Genomic DNA, 25,600 nt, shown 5'->3' on the forward strand with positions numbered 1-25,600 from the left:
CTGAACTGCATATCGCCCAATTTTTCGTCTCAGGAAAGACGTTCTAATACCTAAATTTATATTTGGTGATAACATATGGTGTCATTAATATTAAATGATTCAGAACAATTCGCAACACGAAGCCACTTTCTCCACACTGACAACAGCTTTATTTACTTATAGCAAATGAAACGAACTGTTCCTCAAAGAATGCAAGGCTTATTTCACGTTTTCGTATAATGTTAACTCCGAAGTCTGTTTCATAGTTTTCAAACAAACTGTGAGCATATCTCTACCGAAGAAGAAGAGAAGTTAGGATTCACATTATCGATAACGATCAGCAGCCCGGTGTGGACGAGCGGCTCTAGGCGCTTCAGTCTGGAACCGCGTGACCGCTACTATCGCAGGTTCGAATCCTGCCTCCTGCATGGATGTGTGTTATGTCCTTAGGTTAATTAGGTTTACGTAGTTCTAAGTTCTAGGGGACTGATGGCCTCAGATGTTAAGTCCCACCGTGATCAGAGCCATTTGAACCATTGTTGATAATGATCATAATGTTTACAACTGAAGAATTAAAGTTGCATACTGGCCTATCTCTGATAACATTGGAAACTGCTTGTTTCTCTCCCATAAATTACTTTACAGTGTTGTATTTATTTGATTAAATGTTCTCAGTAATGAGGAATTGATGAAATGTAGTGCAGTGCGGCAGTCTCCTGTAAGGTGAGCAAAATGGCGTATATATTCACTCACATTAGATTTCATAAACATTAATGTATACGGTTTACTGTTTAATAAGGCAGTAAATACAGAAAAGACTCTCTTTCTATAAGTAAATTGTATTAGCATTATTTAAGTGTGTATGACCAACTACCGCTGTGATTTGTTGGGCTGTGTCATTAAGGGAACACAAATTTTGAGAGAAACTTCTTATGTTTTATAACGACCAAGCAACAGTTGCAACAATCTCAAAAATTTTTATGCTCTCTAAGAGCCTACAGAAAATGACACTAGGACAGTTTCCAACTTACACTCAGTGGCACATTAAAACTCTATGTCACACGGGGATTCGAAACTAACATTTATGCTTTCCAGGGGTAAGTACCCTACCGGCTGAGCTATTGCAACACAACCCCCCCCCCTTACCCCCTCCACCTGTTGACTCGACTTGACTCCCCTCCCCAATACTTCCACCATCACCAATCTTCCAGAGCCAGCCGCGGTGGTCTCGCGGTTCTAGGCGCGCAGTCCGGAACCGTGCGACTGCTACGGTCGCAGGTTCGAATCCTGCCTCGGGCATGGATGTGTGTGATGTCCTTAGGTTAGTTAGGTTTAAGTAGTTCTAAGTTCTAGGGGACTAATGACCACAGCAGTTGAGTCCCATAGTGCTCAGAGCCATTTGAACCAATCTTCCAGAATGCACCAACATTCCCTGCGTAATTTGCAGGACTAGCACTACAGAAGAAAGGGCATGGCGGAGAACTGGGTTATCCATAGGCTTCAAGATTGTTACCAGAATGGATTTTCACTCTGCAGTTCCTTCCAGAAATGTTAGGCGTGCAAGATTTACGGGAGGGGTTTGGGAGGTAAGACATCTGCTGGCGGAAATTAATCTATAAAAACGGATAGTGAGGAATTTTTTTCTTTTTAAATTTATTTGCTTTCGGGACGAACTCATTTTAGCCATCTAAATAGTAACGTCATTTATAACGACACGAAAGTAAGGGCAGCACAACACCCAGTCCCGGAGTGGAGAAACCTCTGGCCGAGCAGCTAACGAGGCGGACGAATATAAGTTAGCCTTAGACTTCTCAGGCAGGAGAGCATAAGCCTGGGGAAGTCCATGGTCTCAGGTTGGAAGTTTTGGCACAGAATTTTAATCTGCCAGAAAGCTTCAGATCAGTGAACACTCCACTGCAGAGTGAAAATTCATTCTGGAGATTCTCGCTATAGATCACCGTATTCCCCATGTGATTTTATGAGAAAAGACCTTTCTCGTAATTTTGGAAACGAAATAGAATGGCTTAGCAACTGTGCCAAGGTGCCATGGTGGTTAGTACATCTGCCTAATGACCAGGAATCCTTGGTTCAAATCCCGCCATTGATACAAATTCTTATTTGTCGCTTCAGTCTGCTTGTATACATCGTCGATGTAATACAAAAGAAACGGATGTTTACTTATTTCCTTTTTTTCCTATTTTGGTGGACATTTTTCGTTGCTGCATTAAGTTATTTGGACGAGCTAAAGGAGTATCGTAGTTCTTGGATGGGTAACGTTGGTAGTTGACATTTGGTTACTGTGGTCAGGAGGTACACTGTGTTTCCACACCACTGCGTCAGTTCACTGCGCTGGTAAGCGAAGTGTGTGTGGGAAAGTTTTAGCTGGAATATGGTTCCAAACGAGCACCAAATGACATGCGTAGAAGATGGTGACCGTCGGCAAACTGTTCCAGTGTCCCGTAGGAGTACGACACACGACAGTGTTCATCCGACGGGTGGGAAGGGCTGCGCCATGGCCACGAGGAGCGCCATGAGCGGGTCTGGTGGTGGGGCGGCGGCTGGCGCGAGGCTCGAACCCAGGACCGCAGGGCCCAGGCCGGCGCCCTGCGCGCCCAGCCGCAGCAGCTGCATCGTCGCCAGCGCGTCCAGAGCGTGCATCAGCGGGGCCCCTGCAACAGCACACAGCACGATGTATGTAGGTACGGAAACAGGGCGGATGAAACGTGCAGGGGCAGAAGTGCAGGAGGCTCTTCCAGACAGGAGTAGGAACGATGAATTCAAATGATCTCGTCTAAGGCAATGAACGACAAGTTCATGATGGTGTATTGTACTACCTCGATAAACGGCGGTAGTACTGTCAACTTTACATCTGATTATCGATCTGACTACCAAGCGATGCAAAGCATACTTGTACGTGTGGCATCACGGGTTGCTTAACCCGTTCGAGTGTTCCACCCTGCTCCCTGATAGCGTCACAGGCTTCGTTCGTATCAGAGACCGGTCATGCAGACACGAGAGCTTTTATGTGTGCAGCAAATATCAAGGGAAATTTTATTTACTAAGCTCTAGAGAACCACGTGAAAAGATTTCATCAGTCTAGACATTTTCCAAATATGATGACATATACACATTGTCCGTGACAACTGGATCCAAAGTGCATAAGCTCACCATCTATGGGGTAGCATTGTGAGGTTGGCGCATGATCTACAGAGTCCTCGATCGCCGATTTGTTTGATTGATACACACTCGAATTATTACCGACTATTGACACAGGTGTGGGCTTGTTCTCCAGGATGAACGACATTATCTGTCACGCTACGAGCGGCACATCTTCAAAATGAAGTTGTGTGTTCTGCAGAAGGCACATATAAATTGAATGTTAATATTTCTCGCAAAAATTATTGGTACAGGCAGCTCGTCGCGAATAGTACGAGCCTTATTCCGCACGGCATATAATTTGTTGGAAACATTGTGCAGCAACCAAGACAGTTTTTTTATGTTTTCTGACATCCCAATAATTTTCCTCAGTGACCTTCTTCTTCACAAAGTCTTCGTCAAATATAATACTTCTGGATAGGTCCTCTTAAAATAATTATACACTGTTCCACCGGAATATGTATGTTTATAATTGTTTCTAACAACGATTATCAACTGTATAGTAGTTCTCTAAAGTCTCAACGCAACAGGTCTGCAAACTCTAATACAGGAGGCAATACCCATGTGTCAACTATACACAATAATTGCATTAAAATAACTCGATGATCAATTAGCACGAACTCACTAGACATACTAGGGTTGAATGAAAAGTAATACCTCCACCCTCATTAATTGGGATTGGATGGGAATATTTTAATAATTAAAACGCAGAAATAATCCTTAGAATGTGATCTTTAATTACCAATATTCCATTTTCCACATAATCACCAGTCAATTGGATACATTTCTGCCAACGATTAACAAGTTTTCTAAAGCCTTCACGGAAGAAGTCGACACTCTGTGCCGGCCGTTGTGGCCGAACGGTTCTAGGCGCTTCAGTATGGAACTGCGCGACCGCTACGACCGCAGGTTGGAATCCTGCCTCGAGGATGAATGTGTGTGATGTCCATAGGTTACTTAGGTTCTAAGTTTTAGGGGACTGATGACCTCAGATGTTAAGCATCATAGTGCTCAGACCCATTTGAACCACGTTACGTCTCCTGTCACAATTGAATGGAGAAAGGCATTACTTCATTCTCGTAACGCGATTGGAGTTCCTGCCAAATTTCAAGTCTGTGCACTTTCATTTCAGGAGTCAGCATCCGGGTATCTTTCATGTACAGGTCTTCCGATAGCCAAGCAAAGGAATAATGTGACCCACACGTTCTTGGGAAATGCCGATTGTGGTTGCAGTTTCTCTCTGAATGATACCACGTTCGTCCATTAATCAATCTGTCAACATTCTCCTTGTGAAACTAGGTGGCTGCTGTCACAGGACGTGCAACTCTTTGTCTGTCACGCAGGTCAGATGTTCCCGCCTTAACATCTTTGAACTTACTCGCCCAACGAAGAACAGTACTGACATCAACACAATGACCATAAACTGCTTTCATTCTCTGATCAATCTCCTTTGGGGTGACATCTTCTGCTGTCAAGAATTCAATGGCTGAACGTTGGTTAAATCGCACTGACCGATCGTCTGCGTAGGGTTCCATAATTGACCCTGTAACAACACGACTGTTCAGTGCTATGGATACCTGCCAACTGGAGCTGTAGAGAAGAGGCTACGTAATAGGCCAGTACCTGCCGCATACCAATGCTGCCCGCTGTTGAATAGTTACGAAGGTTGAGGCTTTACTTTTCAGTCAACCCTCGTAATACACAAAACTTTACACAGTGACTACACAACTATACTCTATCTGAATGTGTCCGAACACCTATCAATGAACATTAATATGGGGTGTGTCCACCCTTTCCCGTTATGACTGCTTGAACTCTACTGGGGGTACTTTAAGTGAGGTGTCTGAATGTTTGTGGTAGAATGGCAGCCTGTTCTCCTGCAAGACCGGAAACCGTAGAAGACAATGGTGTTGAACGCCGGGATGCACAGCGCATTCAGCTTCGTAAATCATCTCAAAGATCAAAGGGATTAGTCCATTTTAGGAACGTTACTGTCCACAAAGCATTGCCTCACAGATGCTGCTTTATGAAAGGTGCATTGTCATGCTGACAGAATCTGTCATCGTCTCCGAACAGTTCCTCTACAGTACATGGTACCCAATGCTGTAAAACGTGTTTATATCCCTTTGAATTTAGCGTTTCCTTAAGTGCAATACGTGGACCACATCCTACCTACTAAAAAAACCCATACCATAACACTACCACCTTCGTACTTCAAAATGTTCGAATGTGTGTGAATTCATAAGGGAGCAAACTGCTGAGGTCATCGGTCCCTAGACTTACACACTACTTTAAACTAACTTAGGCTAAGAAGAACACACATACTCAGGCCCGAGGGAGGACTCACACATGATGGCAGTTAACGTTCTCCATGCATTCGCAAGCTCGAAACTTTCGATCTGTTTGCTACAGGGTATAACGTGATTCATCACTCCAAATCACTCGCTTCCAGTAGTCCACTGTTCAGTGGCATCGATTTTCACAATACCTCAAGCGTCGCTTAGCAATAACTTCAGAAATATGTGGCTTATGAGATGATCAGCCATTATAGCCCACTGTTTTTAACTTCCCACACACAGTCATTGTGTTAGCAGGACAACTACTTGATACTCTCGAGTGATTCCTTCTGCAGATTTCATGCGATTTTTTACAACCACCCAGCACAATGCTCGACTGTCCCTGTCCTTCACGTGACCGTAGTCACATCATCAACAGTCAACATAGCTTTAGAAGGGTTACATCATCAACAGTCAACATAGCTTTAGAAGGGTTGAACTGGCCTTGATAGATTTGTTACTCAGGTGACTCCAGTGACTAATCCACGTTCGTAGTCACTGAGCTCTCATGACCAGCCCAATATGCTGTTACTCTTCCATGCTGAAACACAATACTCCGTGACTCTATTCGTCAATTTCGCATTACTCACTGATGTCTGGACACTTTCTGTCAGATAATGAAGCCCGGCTATGCCTTTAAGAAACACGAAATATACCCACGCTCGGCTTATTAACCGTTGCATCAAAAGCTCCCTCGTCTTTTGGGTTGCCCCTAAATTGTGCTTTGACCCACTAGGCTCCTGAATTGTACGCTACCATGTGTCGAAGTGGCTTTGCACAGTAGCATGGAAGGTTGTTGCAACACCATTATGCAACAATTGTACTGCCCTCACACAGGAAATACAGACACACCACGCCTTTGAAGAGTAGTAGAAAAATGACCTCTTTCTCGTCTCTATAATCACCACTCAGCTGTTAGTGAGACCGACTCCTTTGGATGGTCCATGGCCACCGTGCAATGACGATTCTGTGTAGCGCACAGCTGGATATTGGAAAATTGTCAATACTAATCTCTTGCGAAGGTGGCATCTGGAGTGTGCTGTTTGGTATGAATAAACAGCTTAGTGTCTTCTCACTGACCGTCTTCGACAAATCGTCTTAATTCTCCAAAATCATCATGAATTGTATCCACTGACACCGTACAGAAAGTAGTTATATCCTGCAGCGGAGATATGCATAACAGATGGATGTATGACTATACAATCTCTGATCAAATGTATCAGGACACGCACATGTAATGCAGAATTGAGCACTAGACGTCACTAAAGGTGACCCACCAGTACAAGGGGAGGCAGGGAGAGTGTGTCGTCAGTAGAGAAGCAGTAATAGCAGAATCGGTCGGTCAAGAGAATTCAGTGACTTCGAACATGGGGTATCCATTGGATGTCACCAAAGTAACAAATCCATTTTAGATATTTCTCGACCTTTCCAAAGCTGCCCAAGTCGGTTATTGGTGGTGGGACTGTGAAGCATACACATGAAGCACAGAGACCAATAAGCCTTGCGGAGGTAAGTGTAAGAAATGGGATGAAATCAGTGGAAGGGATCACTCTTGAGTTTCGAATTGCTGCCAGCATTCCTGCTAGCAGAATGACTGTTATGGAAATTTAAAAACAATGTGGTAAAATGGTTGAACAGCTCCTCATAAGCCATTCGTCTCTGGAGACAATGCTATGTGATGCTTGAGGGTTTGGGGAGAGCGACGCCACTGGACATTGGATGAATGGAAACAACTGATTTGGGACGATGAATCACGTTATACACTGTGGCAGTCCGATGGAAGGCTGTGGGTTTGGCGAATGCCTGGAGAACGTTACCTCTCATCATATGTAGTTCCAGTAGTGATGTACAGAGGTGTTGGTGTTGTTTTTCGTGGTTAGGCTGTGGTCCAACTACTGCGCTTAAGAAAACGCTAAATGTGAGAAGGATATGGACACTTCTTACAACATTCTGTACTGTGTTCTGAGCAGGAACTGTTGAAGCGATGACTTATTGTGTCTGCATGACAGTACACCCTGTTATAAAGCAGCATCTGTGAGGCAATGATTTGTGGACGAAAACATCCTGAAATGCACTGGCCTGCGCAGAGCCGAGACCTGAACCCAATGGAATACCTCTGGGATGAGTTAGAACTCTGACTTTGTTTTAGATCCCATCATCCAACATCACACTACCTTCTCTGCTTTCAGCTCTTGAGGAATAATGGACTGCCACCCCTCCGCAGGCTTCCAGATCCCTCTCTGAAGTTGTCCCCACCAGAGATCGAGTCATCACAAATTCTTACAGTGGACACACCCTGTATTGATCTACACTAAAGGTGTCGGGATACCGTTGATCAGGTAGTGTATGTACACCTGAGCATGGAGAACTCTTTTCCTACCTGCGGCCAATTGCTGTGCGGGGAACGGCCCAGCATTCAGTTGCCTGCCGAAGAGCCCTGGGAGCTGCGCTAGAACAGGTGATGCAGCGAGCGGCCCCATCGCGGGGTAGCCGTAGTCCCCGCCTCCGGCACTGCCTCCAGGTCCAGCAGCGGCACCCTCCAGAGGCGCTACCTGCCGCAGCACGTCCTGGATGCTGTTGACGGGACCGCCGCGCTGCTGGTGCTGCTGCTGGTACTGGTACTGGTACTGGTAGGGGCGCTCCACAGTGTCTGCAGTGGAGGGCGCCACCCTGTCCTGTCCGGGCGCCGCGGGCTCTGGCCGCTGTCTACGGGGCTCCCCGAGCTCCCGCGCTGTCTGCGAAGGGGGCGCCACGTTAACAAGTGGCACCATCACATCGCAAGCAACCATACGCCAGCTGACAATAATTTTATGCAAACAAAGGCGTCACCAGTGTGGGCGGAGGTAAGCGATATTTGTAAGGAAATGTTAGCGACAGCCCCGGACATTTTCGCAAGCCCCGCCCATTTACCCCTCCCCACACCTACCCCCGCCACACCAACCAAGAGCGCATCAATATGATCTTTCGTAGTCCTCGTCGCTGTCGTGATTTTGTTCGTTGTTTTTTGTATTACCGCGGTTGTTCATACTAGCAGTGTTGTGCTGTTGGTACTTCATAGCAGTTTGTGTAATACTGTCAAAATGAAACATAGATATGCACTCTCAATAAAGTTATCATACACAAGGTACCTAATCTTGACTGTTGTGGCCAACTGCTGTCAAAACTGATATCTAACAGAAATTAAAGTACGATAAGATGTGTTGGAATGACACTGACGAAATTATGTACATATGTTTAACAATAGGCAGCTCTAAAGCTCTCAAACACTGAAGAAGAACTCAATGTAATCTCGTGTCTGCTATAAGCAAGCAGTCATAAGAGTTCACAAGTAAAAATTCACCCATTACACAGGCAAATATTAATGAAGAATGTCACCGTATAAATATCTGACTGCTTGAATTACGCATTTCTACAGTATCTCACTCTTATATTCTTTAGTCTTAATGAGGTAATCAGAAACAAACCAAGACATCGACTTTGCCTTGTTTGTACACAACATTGACTTTACACAATCGATATAATGGACAGCATCCTTGTTCATACTACCAATTAACATTTCCCAACAGAATTTCTTACACTACGCGAGGTGACGGAAATTTGCGCTCACTGCAGTTAACAAATATAAAATGTTTTGATATAGTGCAGATGAAAGCTCATGAAATAAAAAACGACAGTGTGGATACCATTTTTATTTTTCATTCTTATTGATGATTTTTCAACTCAATTCAATGAACATATTTCTAATTATTTTCACAATGGTACCGGAAAAACTGTATTTTGTACTGACTACTGATTTTCTCTTTTGTTATGACTGGCATATCTGTGATACGAACAACTTTGGTGTTGGAACATGCGGCAGACCATGGGCGGAGCTAAGGATATGGATTGGTGTGGAGGGGGGTGACTGGGCGGGACTTGTGCACCGTCCGGGGCTGTCGCTAACGTTACGTATATTTGTATTATAACAAAACTTATAAAAATAGCGCACAAGTGCGAGTAGACCTCGCACTCTCAGGGTTCCGAACGAAATTAATTATGTAGACAATAATAATAATAATAATTTCTTGTGGCTCAATGGTGTGGAGAACGTCTTCGAATTGGATGCCACATCGTCGACTTGCGTTTCCCTACCCTACCTCAGTTATCCAAGAGTCGAAAAGGGGACCTACAGTTATTGTACAATCCGAACCACGTTTCGTTTAGGAGACTGCTCACATAGCTGAGAGATTAAGGCTAGGTTAATACGAAGATTGAAAACCTCTTGGTCCAACTGAGACTTGATCCCGCGACCTCTCAGTTTGCAGGCACGCGCTTTATCAATGGACCACCAGTCCTGACATCTGTATAGAGAGTTCATACATCAAAATTTCTGGCATAAATGGCCGTATCTTTTCATTCCATTGAATTAGAAGTTTAAATGTTTTACACCGCCGAGAGCCCGTTGATCTTAGTATTTGACGTAAATTTCCACTTGATATCTCTAACAGACCGTGGGAAAAGAGGGTCGTAACAGACGGACAGCCGGACAGTGAATTGATCCTGTAAGGGTTCCTTTTTTTACCGACTGAGATAAAGAGCGCTTCTTTCTCTGCAGTATAAGGTTTGGGCACCTTTTTCTGTTCCACCTTCGCTTTTCATGGGCACCTCATTCTCGGTCTTCGTACATCCCTTCTTCCCCTTGGCTGTAGTACTTGTGAAACTCTTCCTACGTTAATTCTTTATAGGTGATGCTTCAGCAATGTTTTATTTTCTTAACTCTTTCCATTACCATTGTAAATATCTAGTTTATTCGTAATATCCTCATTCCTTGTATAATCTTTCCTCAGAAATATCATTTCTGTTGTTGGTAGTTTACTTTTATCAGGTTTTTTGGGAACTGTGACTCATTTCCATGAACCAATGCAGATGTAACCATGGTTTCATAAAATTTTTATTTTGTTTCCTTCGATGTTTTGTTTATCATTCCATACATATACTGAAATTTCTTAGTGTTATTATCTTCGTCCTTTCCATATCATAGCTTAGGGTCATACCAACGATTGAAGTAGCGCGTGAACAGGACCTCGTAAACAACGTACAATGATCCAGATTTTTAGTGCACTTATTGATGACAACTTCAACTGAAAAACGATATTACTGATGTACTCTAACAGTTAAGATTAAATCGTCTTGGAAACAAAAGAATCAATCTCGTAACATATTTTCACTCAATATTATACGAAATATATTTCTGGGGTGACTAATCACTTGGAATAAAAGTATTGATTGTACAAGGGGGAGCAAAAATGATATGTAGTGTTGTTCACCAACAATTATCTTGTTGTTACATCTACAAGAAGGATGTATAGAATCACTCTAGGCACTAAATACACTGCTCTCAATTAAAACTGCAACACTTTGAAGACGGCATGCAACAAACATTAAACTAGCCTGAAGGGTACTACACTCCTGGAAATGGAAAAAAGAACACATTGACACCGGTGTGTCAGACCCACCATACTTGCTCTGGACACTGCGAGAGGGCTGTACAAGCAATGATCACACGCACGGCACAGCGGACACACCAGGAACCGCGGCGTTGGCCGTCGAATGGCGCTAGCTATGCAGCATTTGTGCACCGCCGCCGTCAGTGTCAGCCAGTTTGCCGTGGCATACGGAGCTCCATCGCAGTCTTTAACACTGGTAGCATGCCGCGACAGCGTGGACGCGAAACGTATGTGCAGTTGACGGACTTTGAGCGAGGGCGTATAGTGGGCATGCGGGAGGCCGGGTGGACGTACCGCCGAATTGCTCAACACGTGGGGCGTGAGGTCTCCACAGTACATCGATGTTGTCGCCAGTGGTCGGCGGAAGGTGCACGTGCCCGTCGACCTGGGACCGGACGGCAGCGACGCACGGATGCACGCCAAGACCGTAGGATCCTACGCAGTGCCGTAGGGGACCGCACCGCCACTTCCCAGCAAATTAGGGACACTGTTGCTCCTGGGTTATCGGCGAGGACCATTCGCAACCGTTTCCATGAAGCTGGGCTACGGTCCCGCACACACCGTTAGGCCGTCTTCCCCTCACGCCCCAACATCGTGCAGCCCACCTCCAGTGGTGTCGCGACAGGCGTGAATGGAGGGACGAATGGAGACGTGTCGTCTTCAGCGATGAGAGTCGCTTCTGCCTTGGTGCCAATGATGGTCGTATGCGTGTTTGGCACCGTGCAGGTGAGCGCCACAATCAGGACTGCATACGACCGAGGCACACAGGGCCAACACCCGGCATCATGGTGTGGGGAGCGATCTCCTACACTGGCCGTACACCTCTGGTGATCGTCGAGGGGACACTGAATAGTGCACGGTACATCCAAACCGTCATCGAACCCATCGTTCTACCATTCCTAGACCGGCAAGGGAACTTGCTGTTCCAACAGGACATTGCACGTCCGCATGTATCCCGTGCCACCCAGAGTGCTCTAGAAGGTGTAAGTCAGCTACCCTGGCCAGCAAGATCTCCGGATCTGTCCCCCATTGATCATGTTTGGGACTGGATGAAGCGTCGTCTCACGCGGTCTGCACGTCCAGCACGAACGCTGGTCCAACTGAGGCGCCAGGTGGAAATGGCATGGCAAGCCGTTCCACAGGACTACATCCAGCATTTCTACGATCGTCTACATGGGAGAATAGCAGCCTGCATTGCTGCGAAAGGTGGATATACACTGTACTAGTGCCAACATTGTGCATGCTCTGTTGCGTGTGTCTACGTGCCTGTGGTTCTGTCAGTGTGATCATGTGATGTATGTGACCCCAGGAATGTGTCAATAAAGTTTCCCCTTCCTGGGACAATGAATTCACGATGTTCTTATTTCAATTTCCAGGAGTGTATATGCTTCGATAGACAATGCAAATCACTAGCATTTCAATGCAGTCGCTCAAACTAGATCAGTGTGACACTAACTATCTACGTTTTGTATAAAAGAAAAGATTACACAGCGGGTTGCTCATTCAAAAACCTCTTTTGAATGTTTGTTGTGAGAACATTGTGTTGTGCTTCAGGTAAGAAAGAGAAACGTCAAACAGCAATACCAGCTGACAGGATTGTGTCATATCGACGCTACTGTTTCTCGTTGGTCTGGATACCACAACTATAATGTGAACATGGAATCGCTGGGCTCAACAGGGCAGTACTCAGCGTCATGGAGAGTCTTAGTGATTTCACGCACCTAGCGCAGGATGGGACAGTGAGGGTATTCACCCACCCCTCTGTATCGAACCCGCTGGGCAGATTAATGCCGAGGGCCCGGCGTCTCGGCCAGCATGGATGAGGGTTTTCAGGCGGTTTCCCACGTCCCACTAGGTAAATACTGGGCTGGTTCCCAAGTTCTGCCTCAGATACACTTGCTCATACGTGCACACAGAATTTGCTCTATACACATATGGATTGAGAACATTGCTTCTATGCTGTATGGGGGGAAAAAGGGAGGGGGGTAAATAAGACACTTTTGGCCCTAGCTGACTGGTCTCCTTAAACACTCAGTCAGAATGAGAATTTTATTATTTTCTCGGATGTGCAGGATAGTACAACCACGCCACATATATTGCGTTGGAAAATGGGTTTCTTTTCAGAATGTCAATTATCCACACTTGTAGTGTGGTAACGTTTGGAAAACTACGGGCTGTCAACAAGGCGACCGTTGTTGCGGGTCCCCTTTGCAACATCAGAGACAGAGGCGCGGTGAAAGTGGGATGCCTAACGAAAACACTTTACACAAGAGCTGGACCACATCCTATTTTCATACAGATCCTGGTTCGGCGTACAAGACAATATATGTATCGGCGTATGGAGGGTCCAAGAAGAACAAACGTTGCCAGATAACGTCTGTCGTCTTCATAACAGCCACAGCATCTGGCGTGATTGTGTGGGGCGTTACTCAGTATATGACATGGTCACCTCCTGTTCACGTAGCCGTTAATTTCAAAGGCGATCATTACATTTCTGAAATGTTGAGGCCGTTGGCTGAGACATATTTTGGAGGTCAACAACATAGCGCAATACTTTGCATTGTCTCCCTGTTCTGACCGACCTCGACAGAGAGGCTGTTCCCGGTTTGACACAGTGTTGCTGTCAGAGGTGATAGCTCCGTGTGCTAAATGTCTCATCCAGTATATCCCCCAGTCATCACGACCAGTTGTGCAAATGACTTGCTCTAAGCCGCACCAACTAAGAAGCCTATGCAGTCATTGCTGTGAGGAACAAACAAAACATGAGGTTGAGATACCAACATTCGTAAGTAATGATTCTGGTAGTCTACTAAACGTGGACTAATTTACTGAATTAAGTGGAAAAAGATGAAAAGCTACATTCCAAATTTTGTGAAATGCTAATTTCCCTGACGCGAGAGACTTGTTTTCTGTATTTTTTTTCCCTATCGTCATTAGTCTTTTGAAACGTTTCATGCAATTGATGCGAACCTATTTTTCTCGGGGAAACACTTGCACTCAACATCCTCAGTTATTTGTTGGATGTATTCCAACAGCCTTGTCAAAGAGGTCGGAGTAGCGGACAGATGTTCACACCCTTGGAGTGGGATGCTGCTTCTAAAACGCGGAAAAATCGGCAGTGATCAACGGCATGAGAATGCAGAAAGCTACAGAAACAACTGAATTACAGATGTGTATACATAGCACCTGTGTCTTGTAATTTAAAAAGTGTCAGGAAAAAATGATACGATGATGTCTCCATTGGAAAAAGATTCCGTTTTAGTCACCCACCCTGATCTCTGGGTCGGGCCTTCTGAGGGGGAGGTGACCATGAATGAACGATTGAATAACAGGAGAAAGGGTAACATTATACGAGTCGAGTATGGAATGTCAGAAGCTTGAATGAGGTAGGGAAGTTGGATGAAACTGAAAACGTATATGTAAAGACTTAGTCTAGTTATAGAGGAGTTCAGCTCAGTTAAGTGAAATGGAAACAAAATAAGAAATTTGTAATCAGACGAATATACGGTAATATCAACAGCAGCAGAAAATTGTATAATGAGAATAGGATTCGCTATGAACAGGAATCCAGGCCACAGAGTGGGTTGCTGAGAACGGTTGAATAGTAGGATTATTCTCACCAAACTCGACAGTGAATCGACGCTGACAATAATAGTTCAGGTATAAAAGCCGATATCGCAAGCAGAAGAGATGGAGATAGAGCAACTATGTGAGGATATTGAACTGGTAATCCAGTACGTAAAGGGAGATGAAAATCTAATGGTCATCCTTGACTGGAACGCCGTTATATTTATATAGAACAGAACAGAAAAAAGGGTTACGGGAGAGCGTGGGCTTGGTATCAAGAACGAGAGAAAAGAAAGACTCATTAACTTATGCCACAAATTTCAGTTAGAGTCAGGAATGAATACAGTAGTCACCTATCAATCTTTATTTTATTATAGATCTATTTAGATTCCAGCTACAGTGTAGTCATCCTCAGTGCTAAAAGGAATAAGAAACATAGTAGTTTGACACTTGAATTTATTACATCAAGAAGCATTAACCAATTACGGAAACTGACGATTGTGTGGAAAGACAAACATACTTTTCAGTACCGAACGTAGAGGCTCAGAAAGCATGTATTTACACCGGCTGTTAAAACGACCTTCAACCGTTGATGCCTCAGTTCAACCTGAGGTTGCTATTTACAAGCCTACTGAGGAAATGACAATGTACGTCGTAGATAGTAAAAGGCGCCCCTGTATTTGTTATCTTTTGGTTACAAATTGCAGATTATAACAAGCTCACATAAAAGGTAAAACATTAAACTAAAAGTCCTAATATAAAATTATAAACGTTGCACTGAATAAACTAAACCCGACCGAAATTATGCACATATGAAAGTTTAGGTAGTTAGCTCTATCTGATTAATGAGAACTGCCCATGTTTTATGCTAAATTAGTCTATAATTAAAGATTTTAAGAAAACAGATCTCATATATTATTTTGAAAAATACCTTATTGTATACATCAGAACAATACTTATATGTTAACAGCATTCGTGTTACAGCCTCCTGCCTACCAACATTACATGACAAATGTTAGAGCTCATTGCAAGAGGTTTATTGACGACTTTATTTAGCAACTATCGACTTAGTTTAATGTTACGTACACTGAAGCTGTTACTGTAATATTTGTCATCGGCGAATTTATTCTCGCTTGAGAAGCTATCGAGGGTTACTATTTAGAGACAAAGCCCGGATCCTGGCTTCATGTGGTTTTCAAACAGCTCCTAAAATTGAGAGCTACCTGCTCATTGAGCAGAGTAGTGCGAGATGACGTCAAGTAACGAAACAATTTCGTCTCCTTCACCACGCCCATAAATCCGTGTTTCTCCCCCTCTACTAAGCATCTTCATGGGCGAAGTCATGGCTGCAACGAGCATAGCGGGCAACGAAATCGATTAGGTGGGCAACTAAATTAGACATTTCGGCAGCATCCTTCCTCTCCAATGCAATGTGTTCATCGGACCTCATTATGAGCCGCTTTCCAACCTGCCCACATAGCAAGAACCACACAGTCAGGAAATCCATTCTGTAAACATCTGATTCATGATAAATATTCGTTTTATCCATAGTATTAATTAAGATACAAGCAAGGCTATTAGTAGTCGAAAAAGAAACACAACTTAACGCTATTTAGAAACGGATGCCACTCTAGTACTGATTTTGCCATGTGTCACTTACACTCCTGGAAATTGAAATAAGAACACCGTGAATTCATTGTCCCAGGAAGGGGAAACTTTATTGACACATTCCTGGGGTCAGATACATCACATGATCACAATGACAGAACCACAGGCACATAGACACAGGCAACAGAGCATGCACAATGTCGGCACTAGTACAGTGTATATCCACCTTTCGCAGCAATGCAGGCTGCTATTCTCCCATGGAGACGATCGTAGAGTTGCTGGATGTAGTCCTGTGGAACGGCTTGCCATGCCATTTCCACCTGGCGCCTCAGTTGGACCAGCGTTCGTGCTGGACGTTCAGACCGCGTGAGACGACGCTTCATCCAGTCCCAAACATGCTCAATGGGGGACAGATCCGGAGATCTTGCTGGCCAGGGTAGTTGACTTACACCTTCTAGAGCACGTTGGGTGGCACGGGATACATGCGGACGTGCATTGTCCTGTTGGAACAGCAAGTTCCCTTGCCGGTCTAGGAATGGTAGAACGATGGGTTCGATGACGGTTTGGATGTACCGTGCACCAGAGGTGTACGGCCAGTGTAGGAGATCGCTCCCCACACCATGATGGCTGGTGTTGGCCCTGTGTGCCTCGGTCGTATGCAGTCCTGATTGTGGCGCTCACCTGCACGGCGCCAAACACGCATACGACCATCATTGGTACCAAGGCAGAAGCGACTCTCATCGCTGAAGACGACATGTCTCCATTCGTCCCTCCATTCACGCATGTCGCGACACCACTGGAGGCGGGCTGCAGGATGTTGGGGCGTGAGCGGAAGACGGCCTAACGGTGTGCGGGACCGTAGCCCAGCTTCAGGGAGACGGTTGCGAATGGTCCTCGCCGATACCCCAGGAGCAACAGTGTCCCTAATTTGCTGGGAAGCGGCGGTGCGGTCCCCTACGGCACTGCGTAGGATCCTACGGTCTTGGTGTGCATCCGTGCGTCGCTGCGGTCCGGTCCCAGGTCGACGGACACGTGCACCTTCCGCCGACCACTGGCGACAACATCGATGTACTGTGGAGACCTCACGCCCCACGTGTTGAGCAATTCGGCGGTACGTCCATCCGGCCTCCCGCATGCCCACTATACGCCCTCGCTCAAAGCCCGTCAACTGCACATACGGTTCATGTCCACGCTGTCGCGGCATGCTGCCAGTGTTAAAGACTGCGATGGAGCTCCGTATGCCACGGCAAACTGGCTGACACTGACGGCGGCGGTGCACAAATGCTGCGCAGCTAGCGCCATTCGACGGCCAACGCCGCGGTTCCTGGTGTGTCCGCTGTGCCGTGCGTGTGATCATTACTTGTACAGCCCTCTCGCAGTGTCCGGAACAAGTATGGTGGGTCTGACACACCGGTGTCAATGTGTTCTTTTTTCCATTTCCAGGAGTGTATATTAGCTGTTAATATCTTTTATATTGCTAATCCTGAAAGACCTGATTTCCTGTTGTCTTTTGGCTACTATTTTATTGTAATAACACTGCCGTTTGTGAAATGTGCAACATCGAGAAGGAATTACCTGAATAGCGCCACACTTTGTGGAAGTGGCGACGGGTGTGCAAGCAATACGTGATACGTTTTGCAACTAGATAGGCACACGTAGGCCGAGCAGAGCCCTCTCGTATCGGTCCGGCAGGGTCGACGTTGCGCCTAGTGTAGTGGGTGCAGAGCTATCACACAATGTGGGAACAGTACAGTGAGTGCCAGTACGCGTCGTCGACGTCAAAGGGAGCCATGTCGGCATGTGAGAGAGTTCGAACGGGGCAGAATTATGTGTATGTGGTTGCTACATCTTCGTACCGTTACCATTGCTGATTCTTCCTTCTGTTAGGACTAGTTTCCCAATCCAAGTGCAAAACTGCGCCCTTAATTTGCGTCCGCTGCTCCATCCCCTTCGACGAGAACGTCGGGTAAGGAGAGTGACAAAGTATGCCGGAAACCTTCGACTGCCGTCGCTGATGACTTTTGTTCAAAATTTAGGCAACTGGATTCGAACCCTAGACAACTGGTTTGCTCTGGCTGATAGCAATAAAGATCTAAGATGGCCTGACTTAAAAATGCATGATTGATGCTTTGTACTACCTTCAGTAATATTTGGATACCTTTAGCACCATTGATCCACAAACGAACAAATGTAATATTGAAAAATAATGTCACTATTGGACATCACATTAACCATGTGTGTCAATGTGTGTTCTCTCTGGGATAAATTTCAGTATGAATGTTGGTTTCTTTATTAGATATGGCACCTTTGGAAGTGGCGACAGCAACGGACCTGGAAGAGGAGCTGAACGGAATGGACAGTGTCTTGAAAGGATGATATAAGATGAACGTCAACAAAAGCAAAACGGGAATAATGGAATGTAGTCGAATTAAATCGGATCATGTTGCGGGAGTCAGATTAGTAAATGAGAAGCTTAAAGTAGTAAATGAGTACTGCTATTTGGGGAGCAAAATAACTGATGATGGTCGAAGTAAAGAGGAATAAAATGTAGACTGGCAATGACAAGGAAAGCGTTTCTGAAGAAGAGAAATTTGTTAACATCGAGTATAGATTTAAGTGTCAGGGTGACGTTTCTGAAAGTATTTGTATGGAGTGTAGCCATGTATGGAAGTGAAACGTGGACCATAAATAGTTTGAACGAGAAGAGAATAGAAGTTTTTGAAATGTGGTGCTACAGAAGAATGCTGAAGATCAGATGGGTAGATCACATAACTAATGAGGATGTATGGAATAGCATTGGAGAGAAGAGGAATTTGTGGCACAACTTGACTACAAGAAGGGATCGGTTGGTAGGGCATATTCTGAGGCATCAAAGGATCACCAAATTAGTGTTGAAGGGCAGCGTAGCATGGAGGGCTGCATCAAACCAGTCTCTGGACTGATGGCCACAACAAGAACAACATGGTATACTTCTTTCCAGCTTCAGAGTGAGTTTTCCAGACTGTTAGAAATGGCCTGAAGTTTAAAATTAAATGCTAACATAGGGAGAGCTAGCCAATTTTCATATATACGAGTCATTAACAGATGTGCAACCAACAGCTGACATTGTCCTGCAAATCTGAACCACAAAGTAATTTTATGTGCGGATGTCTGTACATCGTCGTCGGTACAGGCTTCCGTCCACAGAGTAATTCTTAATGCGGACACCTGCATCTACCAAGGCCTGTAGTTAAAGGTCTTCTAGGTGGTAGTGTCTGCTGCCGCTGAGATGCATGTGTGCCGAATTACAGGGTGTTTGAATCGCAGTGCGCTGGTGCTCTCGTCATCGTACTTTACGTGATGATAAAGATGGCATAGAGCAGCTTACCGGAGACTGCGTCCACGCCTCCGCTCTACCCCGCGACTGGTGCTGCGTCTGCTGCTGCTGCTGCTGGCGCGGCTGTTGCGCCTGCGTCAGGATGTCCTGCAGGCTGCCTACCGACTCAGGCGCGCCTCGCAGTCTGTCCCTGCAGCAGAGAGCCATCGGCCATTAAAGTTCTGTTTTCACTAGCTAAGGATTCAGTCAAAACGCCAAGTAGAAAAGGCATATGTTTAATGAAGCCCACTGACTCAGATGGTAACACCACCAACTTCGAATTATTAACAATTTGTCATCCTGCTGAGGAAAGAGAAACGAGGTTAGTAAAACACTGGGAAATTAAACTACAAAACTCAGTGTAAGAACATATTATTATTTGTTTTGTTATTCAGCAGTTCTACGTGTTCTGATCTTCATTACGTATGTTGTACGTACATTGCCGGATGACTGTTCTCGGGCGCCTACGTTCTAATTCAGAATGTTATTTCACTTGATCAGGGTTCTAGTAACTAAACGCCGGCATAATCAACGTTGCTGACATCACTTTGTATGGTGCCGCTATACTCCGCTAGCAATGAACGGTTTATTCTCCTCAGTCAGCTTATAAAATAAGATACTTTTGCGATTTTTTTAAAGAAGAAAATGAAGCAATAAATTTAAATCTTTTTACAATATTATTTATTTATTCTTGGGAAATATTTTCTGATTTTTCTAAGAAATTCAATGAGTAAGCCTCCATCCGAGCAGTAAAAGTTGTTCACCATTTGCAGCATAGTCGACAGGACCGATTGCCGACCTCTGATGCAGAGCCGAGTGGAGGATCTGAATCGGAGGCTTCGGCCGTATAGGCTGCAGACTGCTTGACTTGCGCCATACACACGCAGGAGGCGGCTACACGGGTAGCAGGGGCTGTGTGGTGTGAACTGGGCGGTTTCTTAGTGTAGAGGGTCGAAGGGAAACAAAAATGGCTTAAGTCTCATAGTGTGCAGGTCGAACACATGAAGAACGTAGAGCCAGGAACCATCGATATAGCATAAACTGTCGTAGCTGTGTTGGGAAAGTACAGGGATCCTTTTTTCCTTTATTAAAACAACCATATAACCACATAAGCATAAAAACAAAATAATGAAGTGCTGGAACTGTTTCAACATGAATTGTATCCTACAACAGACTGAAAAACACATTTCAATATAGTGCCATTTGTAAGCTTACAAAATAGAACAAAAATATTAAACTGACAATAGCATCTTCATTATATATATATATATATATATATATATATATATATATATATATATATATATATATATATATATATATATATATATATATTGTTGTTGTGGTCTTCAGTCCTGAGACTGGTTTGATGCAGCTCTCCATGCTACTCTATCCTGTGCAAGCCTCTTCATCTCCCAGTACCCACTGCAACCTACATCCTTCTGAATCTGCGTAGTGTAGTCATCTCTTGGTTTCCCTCTACGATTTTTACCCTCCACGCTGCCCTCCAATACTAAATTGATGATCCCCTGATGCCTCAGAACATGTCCTACCAACCGATCCCTTCTTCTGGTCAAGTTGGCCACAAACTTCTCTTCTCCCCAATCCTATTCAATACTTCCTCATTAGTTATGTGATCTACCCATCTAATCTTCAGCATTCTTCTGTAGCACCACATTTCGAAAGCTTCTATTCTCTTCTTGTCCAAACTATTTATCGTCCATGTTTCACTTCCATACATGGCTACACTCCAAACAAATACTTTCAGAAACGACTTCCTGATACATAAATCTATATTCGATGTTAACATATTTCTCTTCTTCAGAAACGCTTTCCTTGCCATTGCCAGTCTACATTTTATATCCTCTCTACTTCGACCATCATCAGTTATTTTACTTCCTAAATAGCAAAACTCCTTTACTACTTTACGTGTCTCATTTCCTAATTTAATTCCCTCAGCATCACCCGATTTACTTTGACTACATTCCATTATCCTCGTTTTGCTTTTGTTAATGTTCATCTTATATCCTCCTTTCAAGACACTGTCCATTCCGTTCAACTGCTCTTCCAAGTCCTTTGCCGTCTCTGACAGAATTACAATGTCATCGGCGAACCTCAAAAGTTTTTACTTCGTCTCCATGAATTTTAATACCTACTCCAAATTTTTCTTTTGTTTCCTTTACTGCTTGCTCAATATACAGATTGAATAACATCGGGGAGAGGCTACAACCCTGTCTCACTCCTTTCCCAACGACTGCTTCCCTTTCATGCCCCTCGACTCTTATGACTGCCATCTGGTTTCTATACAAATTGTGAATAGCCTTTCGCTCCCTGTATTTTACCCCTGCCACCTTTAGAATTTGAAATAGAGTATTCCAGTCAACATTGTCAAAAGCTTTCTCTAAGTCTACAAATGCTAGAAACGTAGGTTTCCCTTTTCTTAATCTTTCTTCTAAGATAAGTCGTAAGGTCAGTATTGCCTCACGTGTTCCAACATTTCGACGGAATCCAAACTGATCCTCCCCGAGGTCCGCATCTACCAGTTTTTCCATTCGTCTGTAAAGAATTCGCGTTAGTATTTTGCAGCCGTGGCTTATTAAACTGATAGTTCGGTAATTTTCACATCTGTCAGCACCTGCTTTCTTTGGGATTGGAATTATTATATTCTTCTTGAAGTCTGAGGGTATTTCGCCTGTCTCATACATCTTGCTCACCAGCTGGTATAGTTTTGTCAGAACTGGTTCTCCCAAGGCCGTCAGTAGTTCTAATGGAATGTTGTCTACTCCAGGGACCTTGTTTCGACTCAGGTCTTTCAGTGCTCTGTCAAACTCTTCACGCAGTATCGTATCTCCCATTTCGTCTTCATCTACATCCTCTTCCATTTCCATAATATTGTCCTCAAGTACATCGCCCTTGTATAAACCTTCTATATACTCCTTCCACCTTCCCTTCTTTGCTTAGAACTGGGTTGCCATCTGAGCTCTTGATATTCATACACGTGGTTCTCTTCTCTCCAAAGGTCTCTTTAATTTTCCTGTAGGCAGTATCTATCTTACCCCTAGTGAGATAAGCTTCTACATCCTTACATCCCTGTTTAGCCATTTTGCACTTCCTGTCGATCTCATTTTTGAGACGTTTGTATTCCTTTTTGCCTGCTTCATTTACTGCATTTTTATATTGTCTCCTTTTTATCAATTAAATTCAATATTTCTTCTGTTACCCAAGGATTTCTAGCAGCCCTCGTCTTTGTACCTACTTTATCCTCTGCTGCCTTCACTACTTCATCCCTCAGAGCTACCCATTCTTCTTCTACTGTATTTCTTTCCCCTATTCCTGTCAATTGTTCCCTTATGCTCTCCCTGAAACTCTGTACAACTTCTGGTTCTTTCAGTTTATCCAGGTCCCATCTCCTTAATTTCCCACATTTTTGCAGTTTCTTCAGTTTTAATCTGCAGGTCATAACCAATAGATTGTGGTCAGAGTCCACATCTGCCCCTGGAAATGTCTTACAACTTAAAACCTGGTTCCTAAATCTCTGTCTTACCATTATATAATCTATCTGATACCTTTTAGTATCTCCAGGGTTCTTCCACGTATACAACCTTCTTTCATGATTCTTAAACCAAGTGTTAGCTATGATTAAGTTGTGCTCTGTGCAAAATTCTACTAGGCGGCTTCCTCTTTCATTTCTTAGCCCCAATCCATATTCACCTACTATGTTTCCTTCTCTCCCTTTTCCTACACTCGAATTCTAGTCACCCATTACTATTAAATTTTCGTCTCCCTTCACTATCTGAATAATTTCTTTTATTTCATCGTACATTTCTTCAATTTCTTCATCATCTGCAGAGCTAGTTGGCATATAAACTTGTACTACTGTAGTAGGTGTGGGCTTCGTATCTATCTTGGCCACAATAATGCGTTCACTATGCTGTTTGTAGTAGTTTACCCGCATTCCTATTTTCCTATTCATTATTAAACCTACTCCTGCATTCCCCCTATTTGATTTTGTGTTTATAACCCTGTAGTCACCTGACCAGAATTCTTGTTCCTGCTGCCACCAAACTTCACTAATTCCCACTATATCTAACTTTAACCTATCCATTTCCCTTTTTAAATTTTCTAACCTACCTTCCCGATTAAGGGATCTGACATTCCACGCTCCGATCCGTAGAACGCCAGTTTTCTTTCTCCTGATAACGACATCCTCTTGAGTAGTCCCCGCCCTGAGATCCGAATGGGGGACTATTTTACCTCCGGAATATTTGACCCAAGAGAATGCCATCATCATTTAACCATACAGTAAAGCTGCATGCCCTCGGGAAAAATTACGGCGCGTAGTTTCCCCTTGCTTTCAGCCGTTCGCAGTACCAGCACAGCAAGGCCGTTTTGGTTAATGTTGCAAGGCCAGATCAGTCAATCATCCAGACTGTTGCCCCTGCAACTACTGAAAAGGCTGCTGCCCCTCTTCAGGAACCACGCGTTTGTCTGGCCTCTCAACAGATACCCCTCCGTTGTGGTTGCACCTACGGTGCGGCCATCTGTATCGCTGAGGCACGCAAGCCTCCCCACCAACGGCAAGGTCCATGTTTCATATATATATATATATATATATATATATATATATATATATATATATATATATATATATATAATTGACTGTCTTAACTAGAATTGCAGTTCTGTCAATTGATTCACAACCATCCAAACTCTTCGCAGAAAGTAACACCATTGAGAAGTCGGGAGCAATCCTAGGAACAGGTATAACCCTTTATTCGTTTTGTATTGTACAGGCGCGTCGTCGGTAAAACCTGGGTGAAATAATGTCCATCAATAGAGCTTACTTCAAGAAAAACCTGCTTGAGCTCCAAGCTCTTAAAGTAAGTCCTGATTAACAAATCTTCATAAGCATTGAAAGTTGACTAAAGCCAGAGATAAGTTCAAACGAAATTTTGCGAAGAACCTAACGGTGTTCAGAAAGAATAGGCTAAACCCAGTTGGCGGTGGCGTATTTGTTGCTATTAGAAGTAATTTATCTTGTAGCGAAATTGAAGTAGGTAGTTCCTATGAGTGAGTATGGGCAGAGGGTATTCTTGGCAAAGCAATAATTGTATCCTTTTACGGAGCACCCAACACAGATGAAATAATTGCTGAAACGTAAAAAAAAAAACTTGAGCTTACTTTCAAACACTCACCCGACTCACACAACTATAGCTGGTGGTGACTTTAATTTACTCTCGATATGTTGGCGAAAATACATGTTTAATTCCGAAATTGTGCTAAACGCACTCTCTGAAAATTATCTTAGCAACAAATAACCCTGAGTTAATAACGAGCATCTAAACGGATACAGGTATTAATGAACAAAGGGTTGTCGTAGCGATATTGAATATTGTAACTCCCCAAAACCTTTAAAAATAAACGAGTAGTATACCTTAAAAAAAACGCAGACAAAAATTCACTTGACGCCTTCCTGAGAGACAATCTCCACTCATTCCATATTAACTCTGTAAGTGTAGTCCAGATGTGACTTGAATTCTAAGAAATAGTATAGACAGCAGTTGAGAGATTTGTACCAAATAAATTAACAAACGACGGATCTGATCCCCCTTGTTACACGAAACTTATCAGACCACCGTTGCAACAACGAAAAAGCATGCCATATTTAAACGAACGCAAAATCTCCAAGACCGGCGGTCTTTTACGAATGCTTGAAATTTAGCATGCACTTCAATCTAGATGCTTGTAATAGTTTCCACAATGAAACTTTATCTCGAAACACGGCAGAAAATCCAAAGAGATTCTAGTCGTATGTGAAGTATGCTAGCGGCAAGTCACAATCAATGCCTTCTCTGCGCGATAACAGTGGAAATATTATCGATGACAGTGCTGCTAAAGCAGAGTTACTAAAAAACAGCCTTCCGAAATTCCTTTACCAAAGAAGATGAAGTAAATATTACAGCACTAGGATCAAGAACAGCTGCCAAGACGAGTAACTTAACAGTAGATGTCCTCGGAGTAGTGATGCAACTTAAATCACTTAATAATAGCAAGTCTTCCGGTCCTTACTGTATACCAATTAGGTTCCTTTCAGAGTGCGCTGTTGCAATAGC

At 44.0% G+C, this 25,600-nt stretch overlaps 1 protein-coding gene across 1 annotated transcript in view; it reads right to left on the bottom strand.

The window, feature by feature from the left end:
- Positions 1-1,388: 1,388 nt before the first annotated feature.
- The window catches only part of LOC126365781 (uncharacterized), a 77,428-nt gene continuing 53,216 nt past the window's right edge, over positions 1,389-25,600 (bottom strand). The window contains exons 3-5 of the mRNA XM_050008346.1: positions 19,500-19,638; positions 7,852-8,206; positions 1,389-2,648 (exon numbers count right to left, since the gene is read on the bottom strand). Of these exons, the coding sequence (XP_049864303.1) occupies positions 2,464-2,648; positions 7,852-8,206; positions 19,500-19,638 (679 nt within the window). The 3' untranslated portion in view covers positions 1,389-2,463. The remainder of the gene's footprint in view (positions 2,649-7,851; positions 8,207-19,499; positions 19,639-25,600) is intronic.

Source organism: Schistocerca gregaria, chromosome 4 (genome assembly GCF_023897955.1).
Source record: "Schistocerca gregaria isolate iqSchGreg1 chromosome 4, iqSchGreg1.2, whole genome shotgun sequence".
NCBI lineage: Eukaryota > Metazoa > Arthropoda > Insecta > Orthoptera > Acrididae > Schistocerca > Schistocerca gregaria.